The sequence below is a fragment of the Asterias rubens genome, chromosome 16 (genome assembly GCF_902459465.1).
Source record: "Asterias rubens chromosome 16, eAstRub1.3, whole genome shotgun sequence".
Lineage (NCBI taxonomy): Eukaryota > Metazoa > Echinodermata > Asteroidea > Forcipulatida > Asteriidae > Asterias > Asterias rubens.
In genome coordinates, this window is record NC_047077.1 from 6,264,669 (window position 1) to 6,282,532 (window position 17,864).

The following is a 17,864-nucleotide window of genomic DNA, read 5'->3' on the forward strand; positions in this document are numbered from 1 at the left end:
TGCATATGTTGAGATACATCAAGTGAGAAGAATGGTCTTTGACAATTACCAATAGTGTCCAGTGTCTTTAACTCATACAAATTCATCATTCTCTCACAGTACCTGTTTGGTTTTAAAATAGTTTTATGTATAGGTATTATCTACACTAAACAAAGTTAGTATGGTTGCTGCTGTATTGAATGTGCTGCAACTCTTGCAAATTTAAACTGCCAAGACCCATAGGAGGGAATTTTGTTCTTGGTAGTGTGCGCATGCTCAGAACTACGTAAACAATGGAAATTTACCTGGTAAGTCCGCTGCCACCTAGCATTCAAAAGTCTGCCAATGGTTCCAACCATATTGAGTTTAACGTGTTTGTGATTGTGTGTCTTCAAATACTTTAACATATTTTATAGTTATACAAATTATTTTATATTGATGGGAAAGGTAAAAGTTTAGGGATGAAGTACTTGTTAGTGGAATTAACCAAATTTAACCTATATGTGAGAAGAGGGGTTTTTGCCTGGGTGTTTTTTGTTAGTTGCAGATTGAGCCAATTTGCCCTGTTAAAACAATTAGTCAAGGCGTTGGGTCTCATAATTAAAACATAGCTCTACTTTATTTGTAAAAATAATGATTCGTTTGAGCCACAATTGGAAGCATTTTGTGGTTAAATACAAATGATTTAACACAGCATTGTTGAGTGATTAAAATTCATTATTTTCACATCATCAAATAATTTGTAAAAGTGTATACAAAAATATTTCCAACAATTCTAAAGAAGAAAACTAGTACTTTAATAATTGAAGAATACACATGTCACCATCGTCACAAGTGAACCAAGTGACTCATGACTTTGTTTGGTCCCGTCTTGTCCTGTACTTTAATGTATGTCTTTTTTTTAGGCTGGGGAACAAAAGCTGTGCTTCTCCCCGGACCTAAATGTTGTATCACTTTTATATTTACTATAATTTTAACCATATTTTAGCACTCTGTATTAAACACTATGTATGTTTTTTGCAACATTAAATAAACGTAAATGTATCTATCTCTCCCCAACCCCAAGAGAATTGTGACTTGGACTCAGACTTGAACCAAGTGACTTGTGACATGGACTTCCACCAGGACCCAAGTGACTTGAACAAAGTGGCTGGTGTCTTGGTCTTCAAGTGGACCCAAGCGACTCATGACTTAGACTCCAACATGACCCAAGTGACTTGTCACTTAGAATTGGACTTGAACCAAGTGACTCTCGACTTGAACCAAGTGACTCATGATTTGGACTCAGACTCGAACCAAGTGGCTCTTGACTTGGACTTCCACCATGACCCAAGTGACTTGTGACTATAGACCTGGACTTAAACAAAGTGTCTTGTGTTTTGATCTTTCAAGTGGACCCAAGCGACTCATGACTTAGACTCCAACATGACCCAAGTGACTTGTCTCTTAGAATTGGACTTGAACCAAGTGCCTCTCGACTTGAACCAAGTGACTCATGACTTGGACTCAGACTCGAACCAAGTGGCTCTTGACTTGGGACTTCCACCATGACCCAAGTGACTTGTGACTATAGACTCGGACTTAAACAAAGTGTCTTGTGTTTTGATCTTTCAAGTGGACCCAAGCGACTCATGACTTAGACTCCAACATGACCCAAGTGACTTGTCACTATTAGACTAGAACAAAGTTGACTCAAGACTTGGACTCAGACTCGAACTAAGTGGCTCTTGACTTGGACTTCCACCAGGACCAAAGTGACTTGTGACTTGGTCTCCAATCAGGACCAACATGATTTGTGATTTTGACTGAGACTTGAACCAAGTAACTCGTGACTAGTCTCAAGACTTCAATCATGTGACTTAGACTTCAACAAAACCAAAGCGAAAGAAGATTCCAAGTGAAAGGAGATTCAGACTCAAAATTAAACTAATCTAATAAAAACGTGCACATAAAAAATATAGCCATGTATTTTGATTACAGTACTTTTTAATCCAGTTCAATCCAGCTCATCTGAACTGCGAGCCATCTTTTGCAGTCGCATACACTTGACAATTTCTCGGAGTACTTGAACAAAACGCCAGACATCCTCAAACTTTGAATACAGCGGGGTAGGAGCAATGCGGATGACGTTGGGTTTTCTTTCATCACACTGAAAGGAAAATGAAATTATTAGTAAATTCTGTTTTGATTTATGTTAAACTTACACAGTTTGATGATAACGATTCTAGAAGGCTTCTCCTAAAATATTACTGTAGTTTTTGAGACACAGGTAAAACAGTGTCACGAAAACACGTTTTACATGCCAAGGTAATTTTCGTTACTTGTTTTACTCATTTCTCCAAAATTACAGCACCTCAGTAAGTAATATTTTAAGGGAAGCTTTCTACCATCATTATCTTTAAACCGTGTAAGGGTAATGTAAATCTGTAAACACTGTGTTTTGGGTCCTACAACATGTACAAAAAGTACCCAGACCCTTTAAGAGAAGTGTTATTTATTTATTTATTTATTTTATATTAAAACTTTGGACACAACTCTTTGTTAGCAGGGGCAAAAGTTTAGAAAAACTGTCACCAAAGTGATGTTCCCTCCATGACCCCGTAGATACTTGGGTGTAGTGGCGAGAGTTGAGGTTAGGGTGTGGTGGAGAGGATTAGGGTTAGGGTTAGGGTTAGGAGATCAGGGGTCGATTTCACAAAGAGTTACGACCAGTCCTAACTTAGGAGATCCTAAAGTTAGCCTCGTCCTACCTCGAGATAAGACTACTCTTAACTCTTTGTGAAATCCACCCCTGGGGTTGATTGGGAGCATTAGGGCTTTTTCCAGGCTGGTATTCTAATGTAACTAAAAGTCAAGTAGGATTTGACACTTTGCATGGTGGAAATATACGATAAGGTCAGGGGGTCAATTTCACAAAGAGTTACGACAAGTCCTAACTTAGGATATCCTAAAGTTAGCCTCGTCCTAACTCGAGATAAGACTACTCTTAATTCTTTGTGAAATCCACCCCTGGGGTTGGTTGGGAGCCTTAGGTCTTTTTCCAGGCTAGTATTCTAATGTAACTAAAAGTCAAGTAGGATTTGACACTTTGCATGGTGGAAATATACGATATGGAATGGTTTGCGGTAACACCATGTAATGACTAACTCTAAATGAGTTGGGGTGGCTCTGATCGTCTTCTGGAGAAAACTTTCTGGCATACTGATCAAAACGTGGAGTTGAAACCAATAGTTCTTTTCAGAACCACCCCAACTCGATTAGAGATGGTCATTACATGGTGTTACCGCAAACCTTTCCATGACTACAAGTTGAACACTTCTACTCACCAGGGTACCTCTCTTCATCAACTGGGTCAATATCTCATCCACATTGGTGTTAAATAACAAAGACAACTGGCAACCTCTCTCTGCTACATTGCTACATAACAACACAATTAAAAAAATAATTTTAGTAACGTATCCGTATTTAGTTAATTTAGTTTTGAAAGGCCAGTTCAAATTCTGTAACAGGACAATAGGTTCTTAAAGTGCACGTACAAGGGCCAACCAACATGAGGAATAGTCTTTTGTAAAGGTATATTTGGCTCTCGGAAAAAAAGACACTGGACACCTTTGGTAATTGTCAAAGACCAGTCTACTCGCTTGTTGTATCTCAACATATGTACAAAATATACAAACCTGTGAAGGTTTGAACTCAATTGGTCGTCGAAGTTGAGAGATAATAATGGAAGAATAAACACGAAGCTGAGTGCTTTCAGATGCTTGATTTCGAGACCTCTAAATCAATTTCTGAGGTCTCGAAATCAAATTCTGGAAAATCAGTTCTTTCTTGATAACTACGTCACTTCAGAAGCAGCCTACATGTACAGCTCTCCATTGATCGTTAACAAGTAAGTTTTTATGTTAACAGTGATTACCAATAGTGTCCAATGCCGTTAAAGACATGAACTTGCCCTCATGAAAGACCGAGACTTGCTATAAAATATTTGCCCTGGAATACTTGTGAATTACCATGAAACATAATTCTTGAGAGTTGCCCTTAAACACTTGCGACATACCCAGAAGTCTAGGGCACTGGCGAATTGGCGAATACAGCTATAGCCAAATTTCGACATAATAATTTTCCCAATAGCTGTACCTTCCCATTCCAACATGACCTAACCTTGACAAGGAAGACCTTTAGACCTGCCCTGAACAAGTCCCTTTGCCCTGAACACTGCAGAAAGACTACAGACTTCATTTCATTTCATTTATTCTGAATGAAGCCACGGAACCGCAGAACAGTTTCTTAATCTCTATACTAGCCAAGAATCCAATGGAGAGACCACAGGGAAGGAAGTTTCAGTTTTAGAAGGAGTAAATTCCCAGAGACTTATTCCAGGGAAAACCCATTCAGACGGAAAGGGACGAAACCCAATCGACAGCATGATTTCAATCGCAGGCCTGTATGTTCGCTTTAGAAAGGGCAAGAGCACCAAGGCATTTTGTTCTTTGTGAAGGGCACCCTAGCAGGAAATTGTAAATTTTTACTGTAGAATTTCAAGGGCACCAAGGCAATGACCAGGAGGCATGGAGGTAATCGCTTTGTCGCCCTGGAACTGGGATCGTAGAGATGGAAGGGGAGGAACGATCCCACTACACCAACCCGACCACCTCTGACGAAAAGCTAGCCGAAACGTTGAGACCAATTCAAGAACTGACTCCGCGGTAGTGCAGTTAATTACGATCCTATAAGCTAAAATAGTAGTTCAAGCCAATTTTCTATACCTTCCGCCCGGGTAGTAGCTAAAAAGCAGGACAGTTCTTTTCAGAACTTTTTAGAACATCCGAATAAATCTACTCCGCGGTAGTAGAATAAAGAAAAACAGTTCTCTAAGAACAAACTCTACCTGGCAAGTAGATGCACACATGGAGTTACCTCACCATGTAATGCCTCAAACCAAATATTGTATATAAGCACAATTACCTTGGGGTAATGATGTCAATATAGATCTGGTCTCCATCGTCAGTAGCCTTGCCGTTCTCATCAGGAGTCTCAGATGGTTTTGGTCTACTAAAGTGAAGCTTGATGAGATACTCCAAGTATCCAGTCAACAGGACAGACTTCTTCCGCAAAGCTGCCATCGATGTCTTGGAGAAAACCTGGAATAAATAAAATCAATATATAAATGTTTATCTGTTTACAAAGTATTTCTGTCTGTTGATGACTAAGTATATAATATAATATATTTTTACCCTTTTTACACCGATATGTATTCATAAAAGCACTGAATACTCGGTACTTTCCAAAGTTCTGTGCATTGCTAGATGTGTCACTACTAGAATGTCTCCTGGTGGAGGGATCCCATCACCAACCTGGAGCTCTATGGCAACATCCCCCCACTGAGTGAGAAGATTAAGGAGCGCTGATTGCGCCTTGCTGGTCACTGACCAAGGCACCCAGAGCTACCAGCCAATAAAGTCATCGTGTGGGAGCCCACTCACAGCAGGCGCGGCCCCGAAAGACCCACCAAGACCATGCTCAAGACCCTAATTGAAGATGCAGGAGTAATCAACAAGGGGGGGGGGAACTAATCAGCTGTATGCAGGATAGAGTTGTGTGGCGTGTCAGACACAGAGCCCGACTCAAACATGCAGCAACTTCAAAACGTGGGTTGACTGAGTGAGTGAGTGACTGCAGCCAGAAGGCCTTCAATTCTCATGTCCCTGGCCATATATTAAAATTCTATATTTATTTTACAATAAGTCTATACAACAAATTTAAAAAACATTATACATCAATAGAAGGATGTCCACAAGTTAAAATGTGAATGTTGATTAGAAATAAATCTACCTCTAGGCTAGCCTTGACTGGAATGACAGAAAGGAATCCAGGACCTAAATGTTGCATCACTTTTATATTTTTATCTCATGTCCCTGGCCATATATTAAAATTCTATATTTATTTTACAATAAGTCTATACAACAAATTTAAAAAACATTATACATCAATAGAAGGATGTCCACAAGTTAAAATGTGAATGTTGATTAGAAATAAATCTACCTCTAGGCTAGCCTTGACTGGAATGACAGAAAGGAATCCAGGATTGGAGATTCTGTAGCCAGCTATACCTGGTGCTAGATCCATCTCTGTAGGCAATAGTAGAATTAATATTGGTCAAATCATTAATATTTCTCACTTGTTAACTACCAACACAATGGTATACTTAAAAAAAAGTGTTTACAAAAATTCACAAATAGTTGTTGATTTTTTAATCAGATGTGCTTTTCGGTGAATTCACTGAATGACTGTTCCATTTCATTGTATCCACAGACCACAGCAGATTGTGTGCAGCAATGCAAAAACGCACTGGATTTAAGCACGGAGGTATATAGACCACAAGGAGTTTTAACAGCCCGCTGAGCACCCACTGGGTGATTACTGATCAATTGATTGTTGTTGTCGTCATGGAGGATTAAGTTCTCTTTGTGCACAGGGTCTGGTACCGTTTCGGACTGCACAGTGGAGAAATTACTTGTTTGTGCTTTTTAATGGTACATAATTCCGAACGATCGAACCAAACAGTATTTGCATGCGCAGTAGCTCAACACCATGTGTACATGTTAGCTTTATTGTCTGTTTGATGCGCTGTGAGATTCTGATTCTGCTGCGTGTCCTTCATTAAAATCTGACAAAATATGCATAAAATAACAAATCTGTGAAACCTTTGCTCATCGAAATTGCAATAATTGCCAAAACTTGTGTGCTTTCTGATGTTGAAAAAGACTCAAGGCCTAAAAGTGTTTCAAATTCAGATATTTTTGTGAAAAAACTTACGTTTTTCTCAAAAACTACATTACTTGAGGGAGAGTAGTTTCTCACAATGTTTTACATTAACAACAGCTCTCTGTTGCTTATTACCAAGTAAGATTTTATGCTAGTATTTGCTTTGAGCCGATACCAAAAGTGTTCGGCTGTCGATTTCACCAAACACTTCCCAACTTAGGATTCATCTTAGGACTGAGGACGAGTTAAGTTCCCTATCCCAAGACGTAGGACACATTGAACCCATCCTAAATTAGAGCGGGTTACTTGTCCTAACTCGAGATAGGATTAGTCCTGGCGTTTCGTGAAATCGGCTGCAGTGCCTTTAAGTTATCAAGAAGTATAAATGTGAAAACAGGTATACAATTGTTGTACTCACCATTACTCATGTCAAACCGTGTGTTCATCTGGTGGCCCCACCAACCTGTGAGCCTGAAGAAATTCACACTAATAAGAAGCTTTGCCCAATAATTCTTATCAAGATCTTATGAACCACAAGGACTGACTGACTTTTTATTGAAAGCCCATAGAAATAAAGCCATGAGAATGCTGAGTAAGGGGCAATTCAGAACAGTTTTTTGTTTTGACCGCCTTACCCATCAAATTTCCACTTACAATGTTAAATGGCTTCACATTATGCACTGAAAAACAAATTAATGTCTCAAGAGAAATAAATAATTCAGATCAAAGGTTTCCAAGAAATTTTTAACTTTAAAGTTTGTGTGTTAAACATGGGGGTCAACAACATACTAAATAATTATCCAAAATAAAGGTGATATGTAACCAATGAACAGTTTCCGAGATATGTTGAACTTTAAAGTTTGTGTGTTAAACATGGGAGTCAACAACGTACACAAATGTTTTCCCAAATAATGGTGATACATGTATGTACCCATCCAATGAGCAGACTTACCTTGGGCGTGTATTTGCAGCATGCTTGTTATGAAGGAAAGCCCCTGCTAAGGCCCCAGCACCACCATTCAAATACTTGTAATAAAACAGACAAAATACCAATAAAACAAAACATGGAATAAATATCTATTAAATAACTGTTGGTTTTTAGGCAGCTCTGTCCTTTCATTTAAAAAAATATAAATCTGTTTCACAACAACATTTTAACAGAAGTTAAATTTGCATCAGGGATGAAGAACACTATTTGGTTTTACCCATGCACCTATGTGTGTAAGCACTGTATACTCAGTAATTTCCTCGACTCCTGTGAAAAAAAAATCGAAGGCATATTACGACCTTTGTCATTCTATAGCAGTATGTCCTACCAACTAGACCACCAAGGTTGCCCGGTAGCTAGAGGCAGTTTGTATCCTCTATTTTAGCACCCGGTACCGCAACAATTTAATAGATACTAAAATTTGTAATATTTCACTTTTTTGTGAATTTTAAATGTCATTCACTCCCTTGGCCATGAGGTTTAAATTCGTTTATATGTTTATTGTGTTGTTTGTTTGTTTAAAGACACTGGACACTGTATTTTCAGTATCTCAACATATGCATAAAATAACAAGCCTGTGAAAATTTGAGCTCAATTGGTCATCGAAGTTGCGAGATAATAATGAAAGAAAAAGACACCCTTGTCACAAGAAGTTGTGTGCTTTCAGATGATTGATTTCGAGACCTCAAGTTCTAAATTTGAGGTCTCGAAATCAAATTCGTGGAAAAATACTTCTTTCTTGAAAACTACGATACTTCAGAGGGAGCCGTTTCTCACAATGTTTTATACTATCAAACCCCTCCCCCATTACTCCTAACCAAGTAGGTTAAAAAGTAATAGTTAAAAAGCAGGACAGTTCTTTTCAGAACCGAGAAGTCTCCTGAACCTCCGATTATCTACTCCGCGGCAGTAGAATAAAGCAAGACAGTTCTCTAAGAACAACTCTACCTGGCAAGTAGATGCACACATGGTGTTACCGCAAACCAAATATACAAGTAAGGTTTTCTGCCAATATTTGTTTTGAGTAATTACCAATAGTGTCCACTGCCTTTAATAAACCTGAATTATACATATGAATAATGTACTTGTTCTCACTTTGTACGTGCACCATGAAGCAAAGTCTACATCCCAGTCATGTAGTTGGAGTTCAATGTTTCCTACTGCGTGGGCCAGGTCAAAGCCGACGATACAACCCTGTAAAATACAAAGTTGAGCAAACCGTCACGAAATCAGATTATTACCAGCCAATGAATAAACAACAACCCCCCCCCCTAAAAAAACCAAAACACAAAACAAGTAGGTAACTTTTATTTCAAAAAAACTATCCTGTTTGTTAGTTATGTGTTAGAAATGGAAATAAAAAAAAAGGATGGTCAGTGTGCATGTTAACACAAGTAGCCACTTCACTGCTAACTTCGTTGCTAAATATTTAGATGCTAACTTTTGGAGTTAGCAGGGAAGTTAGCAGCGAAGTTAGCAACAAAGTTTACTATTTTTGCATTCACACGGCAACACATTTTTACTGTTAGCTACAAATTAGCAGCGAAGTTAGCTACTAGTGTGATTGTACACAGTGAGGATGGGTGTGGTGAGAGGTCATTAAAAACCATTATAACACACCTCTTGCTTTTTCAGTAATCTGGTTGGCTGAAACACGGTCACGTGGGATGAATAATATAGGCTAGTGATCACGCGCGCGTGTTTTGCGGGAATAATACCAGAGCGGGCACTAGTCTTTGCAAATAGTGCCCGCGGTAACAGTGTCCTCTCTTGACTTGAAACGTGAACGAACTACAAAATTCCTTTTTCTGCTCTTGTTTGACATTTTAAGACCGAGCTGTGTTATAAAACACATATTGACTGGCATAATTCGGTAACTAGTGTATGTCTATTCCCCCTCGGACCTGTGAGTGACCAGAAGAGGGGCCTATTTCCCTCGGCCGAGGCTGGTCACTCAAAGTCCCTCGTGGGAATAGACGTATACTAGTTACCTCGTTGCCAGTCAATATTTGTATACTAAAACTTGACAACTCTCAGACAGCCAGTCTGGACATTGGTGTCTGTGTGAGCATTGTGTAACTGGGATTGGATCTGAGCCAGCAGCAGATTTCACGAAATTGTACGCAACTGTGTAAGTCCACTTGCGCAATGTTTACAGCGCAAGTTGCTTCATAAACATTGCACAAGAGGACTCACGCAGTTGCGTAAAGTTTTGTGAAATCGGCTACTGGAGTGGTTGAAGTGTAATAGTACAACAAAATACAAGCTTACACTCATCTTTAAACTAAGTTTGACATTTTTCTTTACCTTTTGATGTCCAGCCTTGGTTATTGCCTCCATGTCAAATATTTGTCCAGTATAATACTGCACGCCCGGTAGTAGAATGACAGCTATACTGTCTCCTTCACGCTCTATTGTATCTATCACATCAGACATGTGCACTGCCTGCTCATCCTGTATAAATCAACCAATAATGTAAGACATGTAAAGGCACTGGACACTATTGGTAATTACATGTAAAAAAAATAATTGTTAGCATAAGACTTACTTGTTAACGATCAATGGGGAGCTGTTAATAGCATAAAACATTGTGAGAAACAGCTCTCTCTGACCTAGTTTTCAAGAAAGAAGTGATTTTCCACTAAAATATTTGAATTTGATTTTAAGACCTCAGAATTAGATTTTGAGATTTCAAAATCAAGCATCTGTGTGTAAGCACACAACTTCGTGTGACAAAGGTATTTTTTCTTCCATTATTATCTCGCAGTTTCAACCACCAATTGAGTTCAAATTTTCACAGGTTTGTAATTTTGTGCATTAGTTGAGATACACCAAGTGATGAGTGAGAAGACTGTGATGAGTAAGTTCAGTTAATAATAACACGCATCTATGAAGCGCGCTTTTAATACAGGGTTTCTAAGCGCTGAAACGTAAAAGTAATGATAATAAAATAAAAAATACAGGGTTTCTAAGTGCTGAAACGTAAAAGTAATTAAAAACACTACATAATGACCATGACAAAGTAAGTGTACGATAACAAAAAACGACATGTGAGATGAAATAGCCGAGACTGTAATCAAGCTTAGATTGATCAAAACAAGTGGGTTTGAGGGCAGTCTTAAATGAGTCCAGTGAAGTGGAGGGGTTGTTCAAACAAAAACAAGATCGTTCTGCTCTGCGAAGCAAAACAGCTACATTACTGTTTCTTAGATGACCTACAAGTAACAACGTATCAGGAACTATGCAAAGCGGCGCTTAAAACACACCAAGCGTTATTTTCATCATTGAAAGTTTCCTTGCAAATTGCTCTTTTAGAACTATACAATTTAGAACGAATCATGCGTTATTTAAATGACTTCCGGAAGTCTGAAGAAAAAAAAAGATAAAAAAAACCCAGCTAATTACTGTTGCTGGGATGACCTACAAGGATTAGCTCAAACCTCCATGTTCAACACAAAAGACAAGATATTTGAACAAATAATGTGTGTTCACGACCTACATGCGCACACCTCTGGTATACGCTACCTCAATTACATGGAACTTGAATACCTACATACTTGCAAACACTTTGATCGTCGAGTCGGGTAACACATCCAGACAAAAATTGCAGTTACGGTTACACAGTGAAAACAAAAATTTATAATACACAAAGCCATGGCGTCACTAAACTTGAAAGTGCTGAAGCTTTTACTCATCTTTGTTTATCTAATGCCTGATTATTACAAAGCTAGCGGGAGATGTTTCCGTAGAGCTACAAAGGAAACTTGTCCAGCAGGATGGAGCAAGTGGGGAAATCACTGCTACAAGGTTATTGAGCCCCTTGAATGGGCTAATGCAAAACAAAAATGCATTGAGATTGGGGGCGTGATGACCACCCCAAATTCTCTGGAGGAGCACGGCCACCTCAGGACCCTTACAGGTGGTTATAATTGGATTGACTGCACTGATATTCAAGAAGAAGGTGAGTGCCAATTATTTAATTTTAGTTTTAGCATTCAATGAAATAAAAAAAGTCTGGACATATCAGATGCTGATTGTACATTTAAAGGCAAATCATACTACTGCAGGTCTGATACTTCATGGAGGCAACAAAGGCGATTGCCTCCATGCCCCTGGTCAATGCCTTGGTGCCCTTGAAATGCTCTGGACAGTAGAAATTTACATTTTCCTCAACGAGAGCCCTTTACCAAGGAGAAAATGCCTTGGTGCCCTTGCCTTTTCAAAAACGAGCCATACAGGCCTGCTAATGTAACAACCGTAACGCGAGTGTGTAGGTGTTATTCATGCTTTTATTTTCAAATGTGTTTTTCAACTTAACTTTATTCAACCACAGTGTGTATTTCAGTAACCCTGATCTTGCCTGATCTTGGGATACTGTATAGAATGCACAGTTTCAGAAAAAAACACTATCTAAAAAAAAATACAGACAAACTTAATCGCTGGATTTAACATGACCAACATACCCCCTACCACTCTGAATGGCAAATGTTTCCTGTATTTGATTGTTTTTAACATTTCGTTTTACATTTAAGCCTTCAAGCATGTCAACATAGACTGCTTTGGTGGAAACGTTGGGTCATTAACTGTTGTTTGTATTTTTTTAACCATAGGTTACTTTTATTGGTACGCAGTTTGCAACAGCTAATTCTATTTTCCCATTAAGTTTTTGCCATTTCAAGTTCGTTGTTGTATCTCAGAAATGGAGAGTGTTAGACGTAAAGAAAGGATTGTTGACAATTTGTGACATGATTGCAATCCACCAATTGAACTGAATTGTGTTGGGTTATTGTGCAATCAAAGCATATTATGATTCTCCATTTATTTAAAGACACTGGACACTATTTGTAATTGTCAATAACTAGTCTTCTCAGTTGGTGTATCTCAACAAAAGCACAAAATAACAAACTAGTGTAAATTTGAACTCAATTGGTCGTCAAAGTTGCGAGATTATAATGGAAGAAAAAACACCCACACACACGAAGTACTGTACTGATTCTTGAGGTCTACGTTACTTCAGAGGGAGCTCTTTCTCACAATGTTTTATACTACACACAGCTCCGCATTGTGTGTTAGCAAGTAAGTTTTTACGCTAATAATTATTTTGAGTAATTACCAATAGTGTCCACTGCCTTAATAATAATGACCAGATGAGGAAAAAAAAGTGACATTAAGTCCACTTTGATATCCATCCTTATCTGTAAAGGCACCTGGGAGTGCAAGGATGGAGCAACTGATGTTGACTTCAGGAATTGGGAAAATGGGATGGTGCCTACAAATGAAACTGGTTGGAATTGTGGTCTGCTACGGGCTTCAGCCTGGATTGATTTTCCATGTTATGGGTCGACCCCAGCAGTGTGTAAGCAATCAGTGGCGTAAAAGTACCAATGATCTACACACATTCATGGATCAGTGAATCAGCACTGCCATCATCTTGCAAACAAGAATCACTTCAATGACACTAGTGACTGATCAAACTAAACTGTTAAAAAGTAGCATAGATTGTAACAATAGAGAGGTTTCCGTTCACGTCAGCCACTTGGATTTTGTTTCACAAAATATGTGTCACTTGAGGGAGTTCGCATTCATCATAGTGTTTTTCTGACAAGCATGACCGATAGAGACCCCGTGTTACACTGCATTTTCATCGTTTTGCTTGCAGATGACTAACAATTTTCTATCTACATGTATATCAAGCACGACACCAGTGAAAGCAATTCCGTTGGAAATGTTTTTAATCTTGGACAAAAAGACAAATAAAAGTGTGCAAAACAGTATCCGCTTTTCTACGACGCAAATGAGCTCCTGTGACCGTTGCTAAAGTGTGTGCAAAATACGATAGTCTCGGATACACGTCACGTGAATACACAAAGTGTTGACATATCGGTATCTGTATGTGTATCCGTAGACTTGCGAAACCTCTCTAATTATGTATGTAGAACCTCCTAGGCCTTTTATCAGTATCACATACAACCCGCCATTAACCCTGAACCTCCATAAAAATCCATTATACCAAAAAAGAATGAAGAATTTAGAAGGGCTGAGGGCCTTGGGACCAATAAAATTTGCTTTTCACTGTGTCAGGCATTAACAACAATATGGTGTGGAGTAAAAGAGAAGAGGAGGGTATTGTAAGTTTGAGGTCACCTGGGCACAATTTCATCCTGTAAGCACAAAAAGCTTGCTAAGCACAAACAAATCTTGCTTAAGAAATAGCTTACCAGCTAGACTACCATAAGGTTACAATTGCAATACGTACATGTACGACTATATCACTGATTATCTTGCCTAGCAAAGAAATTTGCTCAGCAGAATTGTCTGCCTAAAACCACTGAAGACCGTTGGTAATTGTCAAAGACCAGTCTTCTCGCTTGGTGGTTCCCAACATACATGTATGCATAAAATTACAAACCTGTGAAAATCTGGAAAAATAATGGAAGAAAAAACAACTTGATACCACAAGTTGTGTGCTTATACACATGCTCGAATTCGATACCTCAGTTGAGGTCTCGAAATAAATTGCAATATTTTAGTGAGAAATTATCTCTATCTCAAAAACTTTGTTACTTCAGAGGGAGCCATTTCTCACAATATTTTAAATTTCCGACAGCTCTTCATTGCTCGTTATCAAATACATGAAGTAAGTTTTAAGCTAACAATAATTTTGAGTAATCGCCAATAGTGTCCATTGCCTTTAACTTACATGTAACAGCTTTATGAATTAGGGCCTAGGATTAATAAAGGCCTAGTGATCGAGAGTTGAGGGAAAAGTACATTGTTGTGGCTCAAAAGAGAATATTGATTATTATTATCACATAGTTTTATAAGCACACCATTCAGTCATTGTGAGCTTGTCAAATTAGGCCTAAGGGGTTTTATTTTCAAGGGGAAAACAATTTCATCAAAGCATGTAAGCATAAAACTTGCTTAGCACATACGAATCTTGCTTAACAGAAACTGGTAACCAGCCAAATTTAAACCAAGTTTGCATTGTTGCAACTGGTGGCACACTCATTTTTATTTGCTAAGCAGTACATGTATTTCTGCTTAACGGCAGTGGACACTATTGGTAAATGTCAAAGACTAGCCTTCACAGTTGGTGTACATGTATCTCAACATATGCATAAAATAACAAACCTGTTTCTCACAATGTTTTATACCACCAACCTCTCCCCATTACTTGTCACCCAGAAAAGTTTTATGCTAATAGTTGTTTTGAGTAATTACCAATAGTGTCCACTGCCTTTAAAGGGAAGGTACACGTTTGATAATTACTCAAAACAAATATTAACTTAAAAACTGACTTGGTAATGACCATTGGAGAGCTGTTGGTAATGTAAAACATTGTGGAAAATGACTCCCTCTGAAGTAATGTAGTTTTTGAGAAAGAGGTAGTTTCTCACTAAAATAATAAAAGACTTCTAGCTAGAAGTCTTTTATTCCTATCTGAAAGCACACAAATTCGCCAACAAGGGTATTTTTTCTTTCATCATTTTCTCGCTACTTCGATGACCAATTGAGCCCAAATTTTCACAGGCTGGTTATTTGATGGTTATGATGGGATACACCAAGTGAGAAGACTGGTCTTTGACAACTACCAACAGGTTCCTTCCCTTTAACAGTTTTATGAAATTGGGCAGATCTGTTTCAACAGAGAAGAGAAATCTCCACTTTCCAAATAGATCGCTGAAAAACCCCAAAGTCCAAACAATACAAACAATGTGTCACTGGGTCCTCAAACATTTATTCATAAATACCCCAGACAGTTTCTCTACTCCTATTGGTGGAGAGTGCGTCATGTGGGTGTGAATAAACCTTTTGTTAATGACCTGTAAAAAGTGTTAATTTATGGGCGTGACACGCGACCTTGCACCTGTTCTTAAATGACAGTTTCTTCATTCCTATTGGTCGAGAGCAACGGCTGAAACAAGTGCCACATCGCGCGATACGCGCGCACCCACAGCATTCCCTTATAAGGAGTTGTTTACGTGAGGGCAGCGGAGGGCTGTACCATTTCATAGCTGGAGGGGTGTTGTGTTGAAAGAAATCATTTAACAATTATAATTTTTGCATTTATTTTACTTTTTGACCAAAAAGTGATGATGTTTTTGACCGAAAAGGTATTTATGAATGGGAATCAAAGTGTGTTGAATCGGTTTTCAACTAGTGGTCTAAACCTGCCAAGGCCTGGTTCTTTATAATTTACCTCGACTTCGTCTCGTTAAAATTATCAAGAACCAGGCCTCGTTGGGATTAAACCACAAGTTGAAACCTCTTCAACACACATTGATTCCCTTATTAATGTAAACAAAATGCTAAGTGGCCAGGTAAGTGAAACACAGTGTATTCAAACAAGTAATAAGTAATGTGGTATTGTAGTAAACATTTATGACAAAATTGAAGTAATTAAACTAATTTAATTAGTTAAGCTTTTTGTAGTGGTGTTATAGTGTACAGTATGTCTAAATTTAAATTATTTCAGTGCTATGGTTTTAAATGTATGATCTCTTTCATGTATTCCAAAAGAGCTATTATCGTATGTGCATCTTGTGTGCTAAGGATTAGGTCTCATAATTTCAAAATCTTTGTCCCACTCACCTTGCAGTATAAATAATTGGCGCTTTGTATCCTTTGGAAAAGTAGCGTTATACGTTTATTATTATTATGTTATTATTATTAATCTCCACTGTCTCTCCAGACAGATGGGTTCACCCCCCCCAAAAAAAAACTCCCTCCTAAACCAAACCTAAAATATTTTGTCCATATTAAAATGTGTAAGCTTTGCAACACTAGTAAAATATGCATCAACAAACTTCATGAAAATCCTTATATTTTATTGTTTCAAGAAATAAATATTAAAAATAATTTGAAACGAAACGAATAAGTATAATTTCTTTGGCCTGTTAATCCAGTTTGAACTTAATATCAAGATACTGCTTGATGATTTAATTATTTGGAGGACAACTCCAGCTTGTAAGTTTTAAGCTAACTGTTTTGCCCTCAGTTTATGGACCTAGTTATGTTTATTGCTTTAGTAGGAATGTAAGTTTTTTCACCTTCATAAAGCACTAAAGAATTATGTTAAAGAATGATGTGCAGTCTAATCTTGGATTTTTAAAAATAACAGTAATTTTTTGTGTGTTGCAAAAATTTATTATAGAAGCATGCATTTGCACTAGGTCTAGGTTTACCCCCATTTTTACGCAAAATTATTCCAAGTACAACAATTTTGTAAATATGACAGAAAAAATATTATGCCATTGTACCAAACTTATTTTGGCTTAAAACCATCTTGTTATTAACAAAGCTCCGTCAAGCTGGATGCCAGCTGAGGAGTGAAGCAGCTCAATAGTTTTTATCGATCGCTGTTTTGCAACCTTGGAATCCATGGCAACGCCAAACATGAAACCGGATCACTGCCATGCCAACTCAACTGGCTGGGTTTATACTTAAATTAGTTAAATAATAAAACATTCAACTCGGGCAGTGCCTTGGATCGGTCGAGTTGGTCTTTGAAAAGCGTTCTGTAACCGTTTGTTATAAAGTCGGTATGGTTAGAAAGATGTTTTAAAAGTACATGTAGAATACAATGATCTACACAAATATGCCTCGAAATTGCGTGGTTTTCATTTTACCTCGTCGACAAACACGGTCGGCCATTTATGGGAGTCAAAAAAAATTGTTAGTTCGCGACGTAAAATGAAACCCGTGCAATTTTGAGTGATACTTGTGTGGACCATTATATTCTACTTTTAAAACATCTTTCTAACCATATACATTTCAAAACAAACGGTTTCAAACGCGTTTCATAGACCAACTCGTCCGATCCAAGGCAATGTGTTCCTTTAAAGGTATTATACAATGCACAAGTTTGGTACAAGGATGAAATCATCATTGTTTAGCCCTTAAGAGACTATTCTTTTCTGTATGATATGATCATCACCATACGCCCCGACATTACAAATCTTGTTGATTTTTTCCACTGCCTTTTTCAGGGAAAGTGTCAGGAAAACTACATGGGTAATAAAAAACAGAAGTATGGTTTTGTTTAAGAGTTGAACATGTAGCTTCTTTCTTTTAAACGGAAAACATTGAACAATGTCAAATGTCAAATTGGTCCCTTTTCTCTGACCTA

General features: G+C 38.0%; 1 protein-coding gene across 1 annotated transcript in view; it reads right to left on the reverse strand.

Moving 5' to 3' along the window:
• The window catches only part of LOC117300818 (kynureninase-like), a 33,607-nt gene continuing 15,743 nt past the window's right edge, over positions 1–17,864 (reverse strand). The window contains exons 8-15 of the mRNA XM_033784654.1: positions 10,040–10,186; positions 8,828–8,926; positions 7,697–7,770; positions 7,163–7,215; positions 6,022–6,107; positions 4,945–5,120; positions 3,306–3,396; positions 1–2,128 (exon numbers count right to left, since the gene is read on the reverse strand). Of these exons, the coding sequence (XP_033640545.1) occupies positions 1,976–2,128; positions 3,306–3,396; positions 4,945–5,120; positions 6,022–6,107; positions 7,163–7,215; positions 7,697–7,770; positions 8,828–8,926; positions 10,040–10,186 (879 nt within the window). The 3' untranslated portion in view covers positions 1–1,975. The remainder of the gene's footprint in view (positions 2,129–3,305; positions 3,397–4,944; positions 5,121–6,021; positions 6,108–7,162; positions 7,216–7,696; positions 7,771–8,827; positions 8,927–10,039; positions 10,187–17,864) is intronic.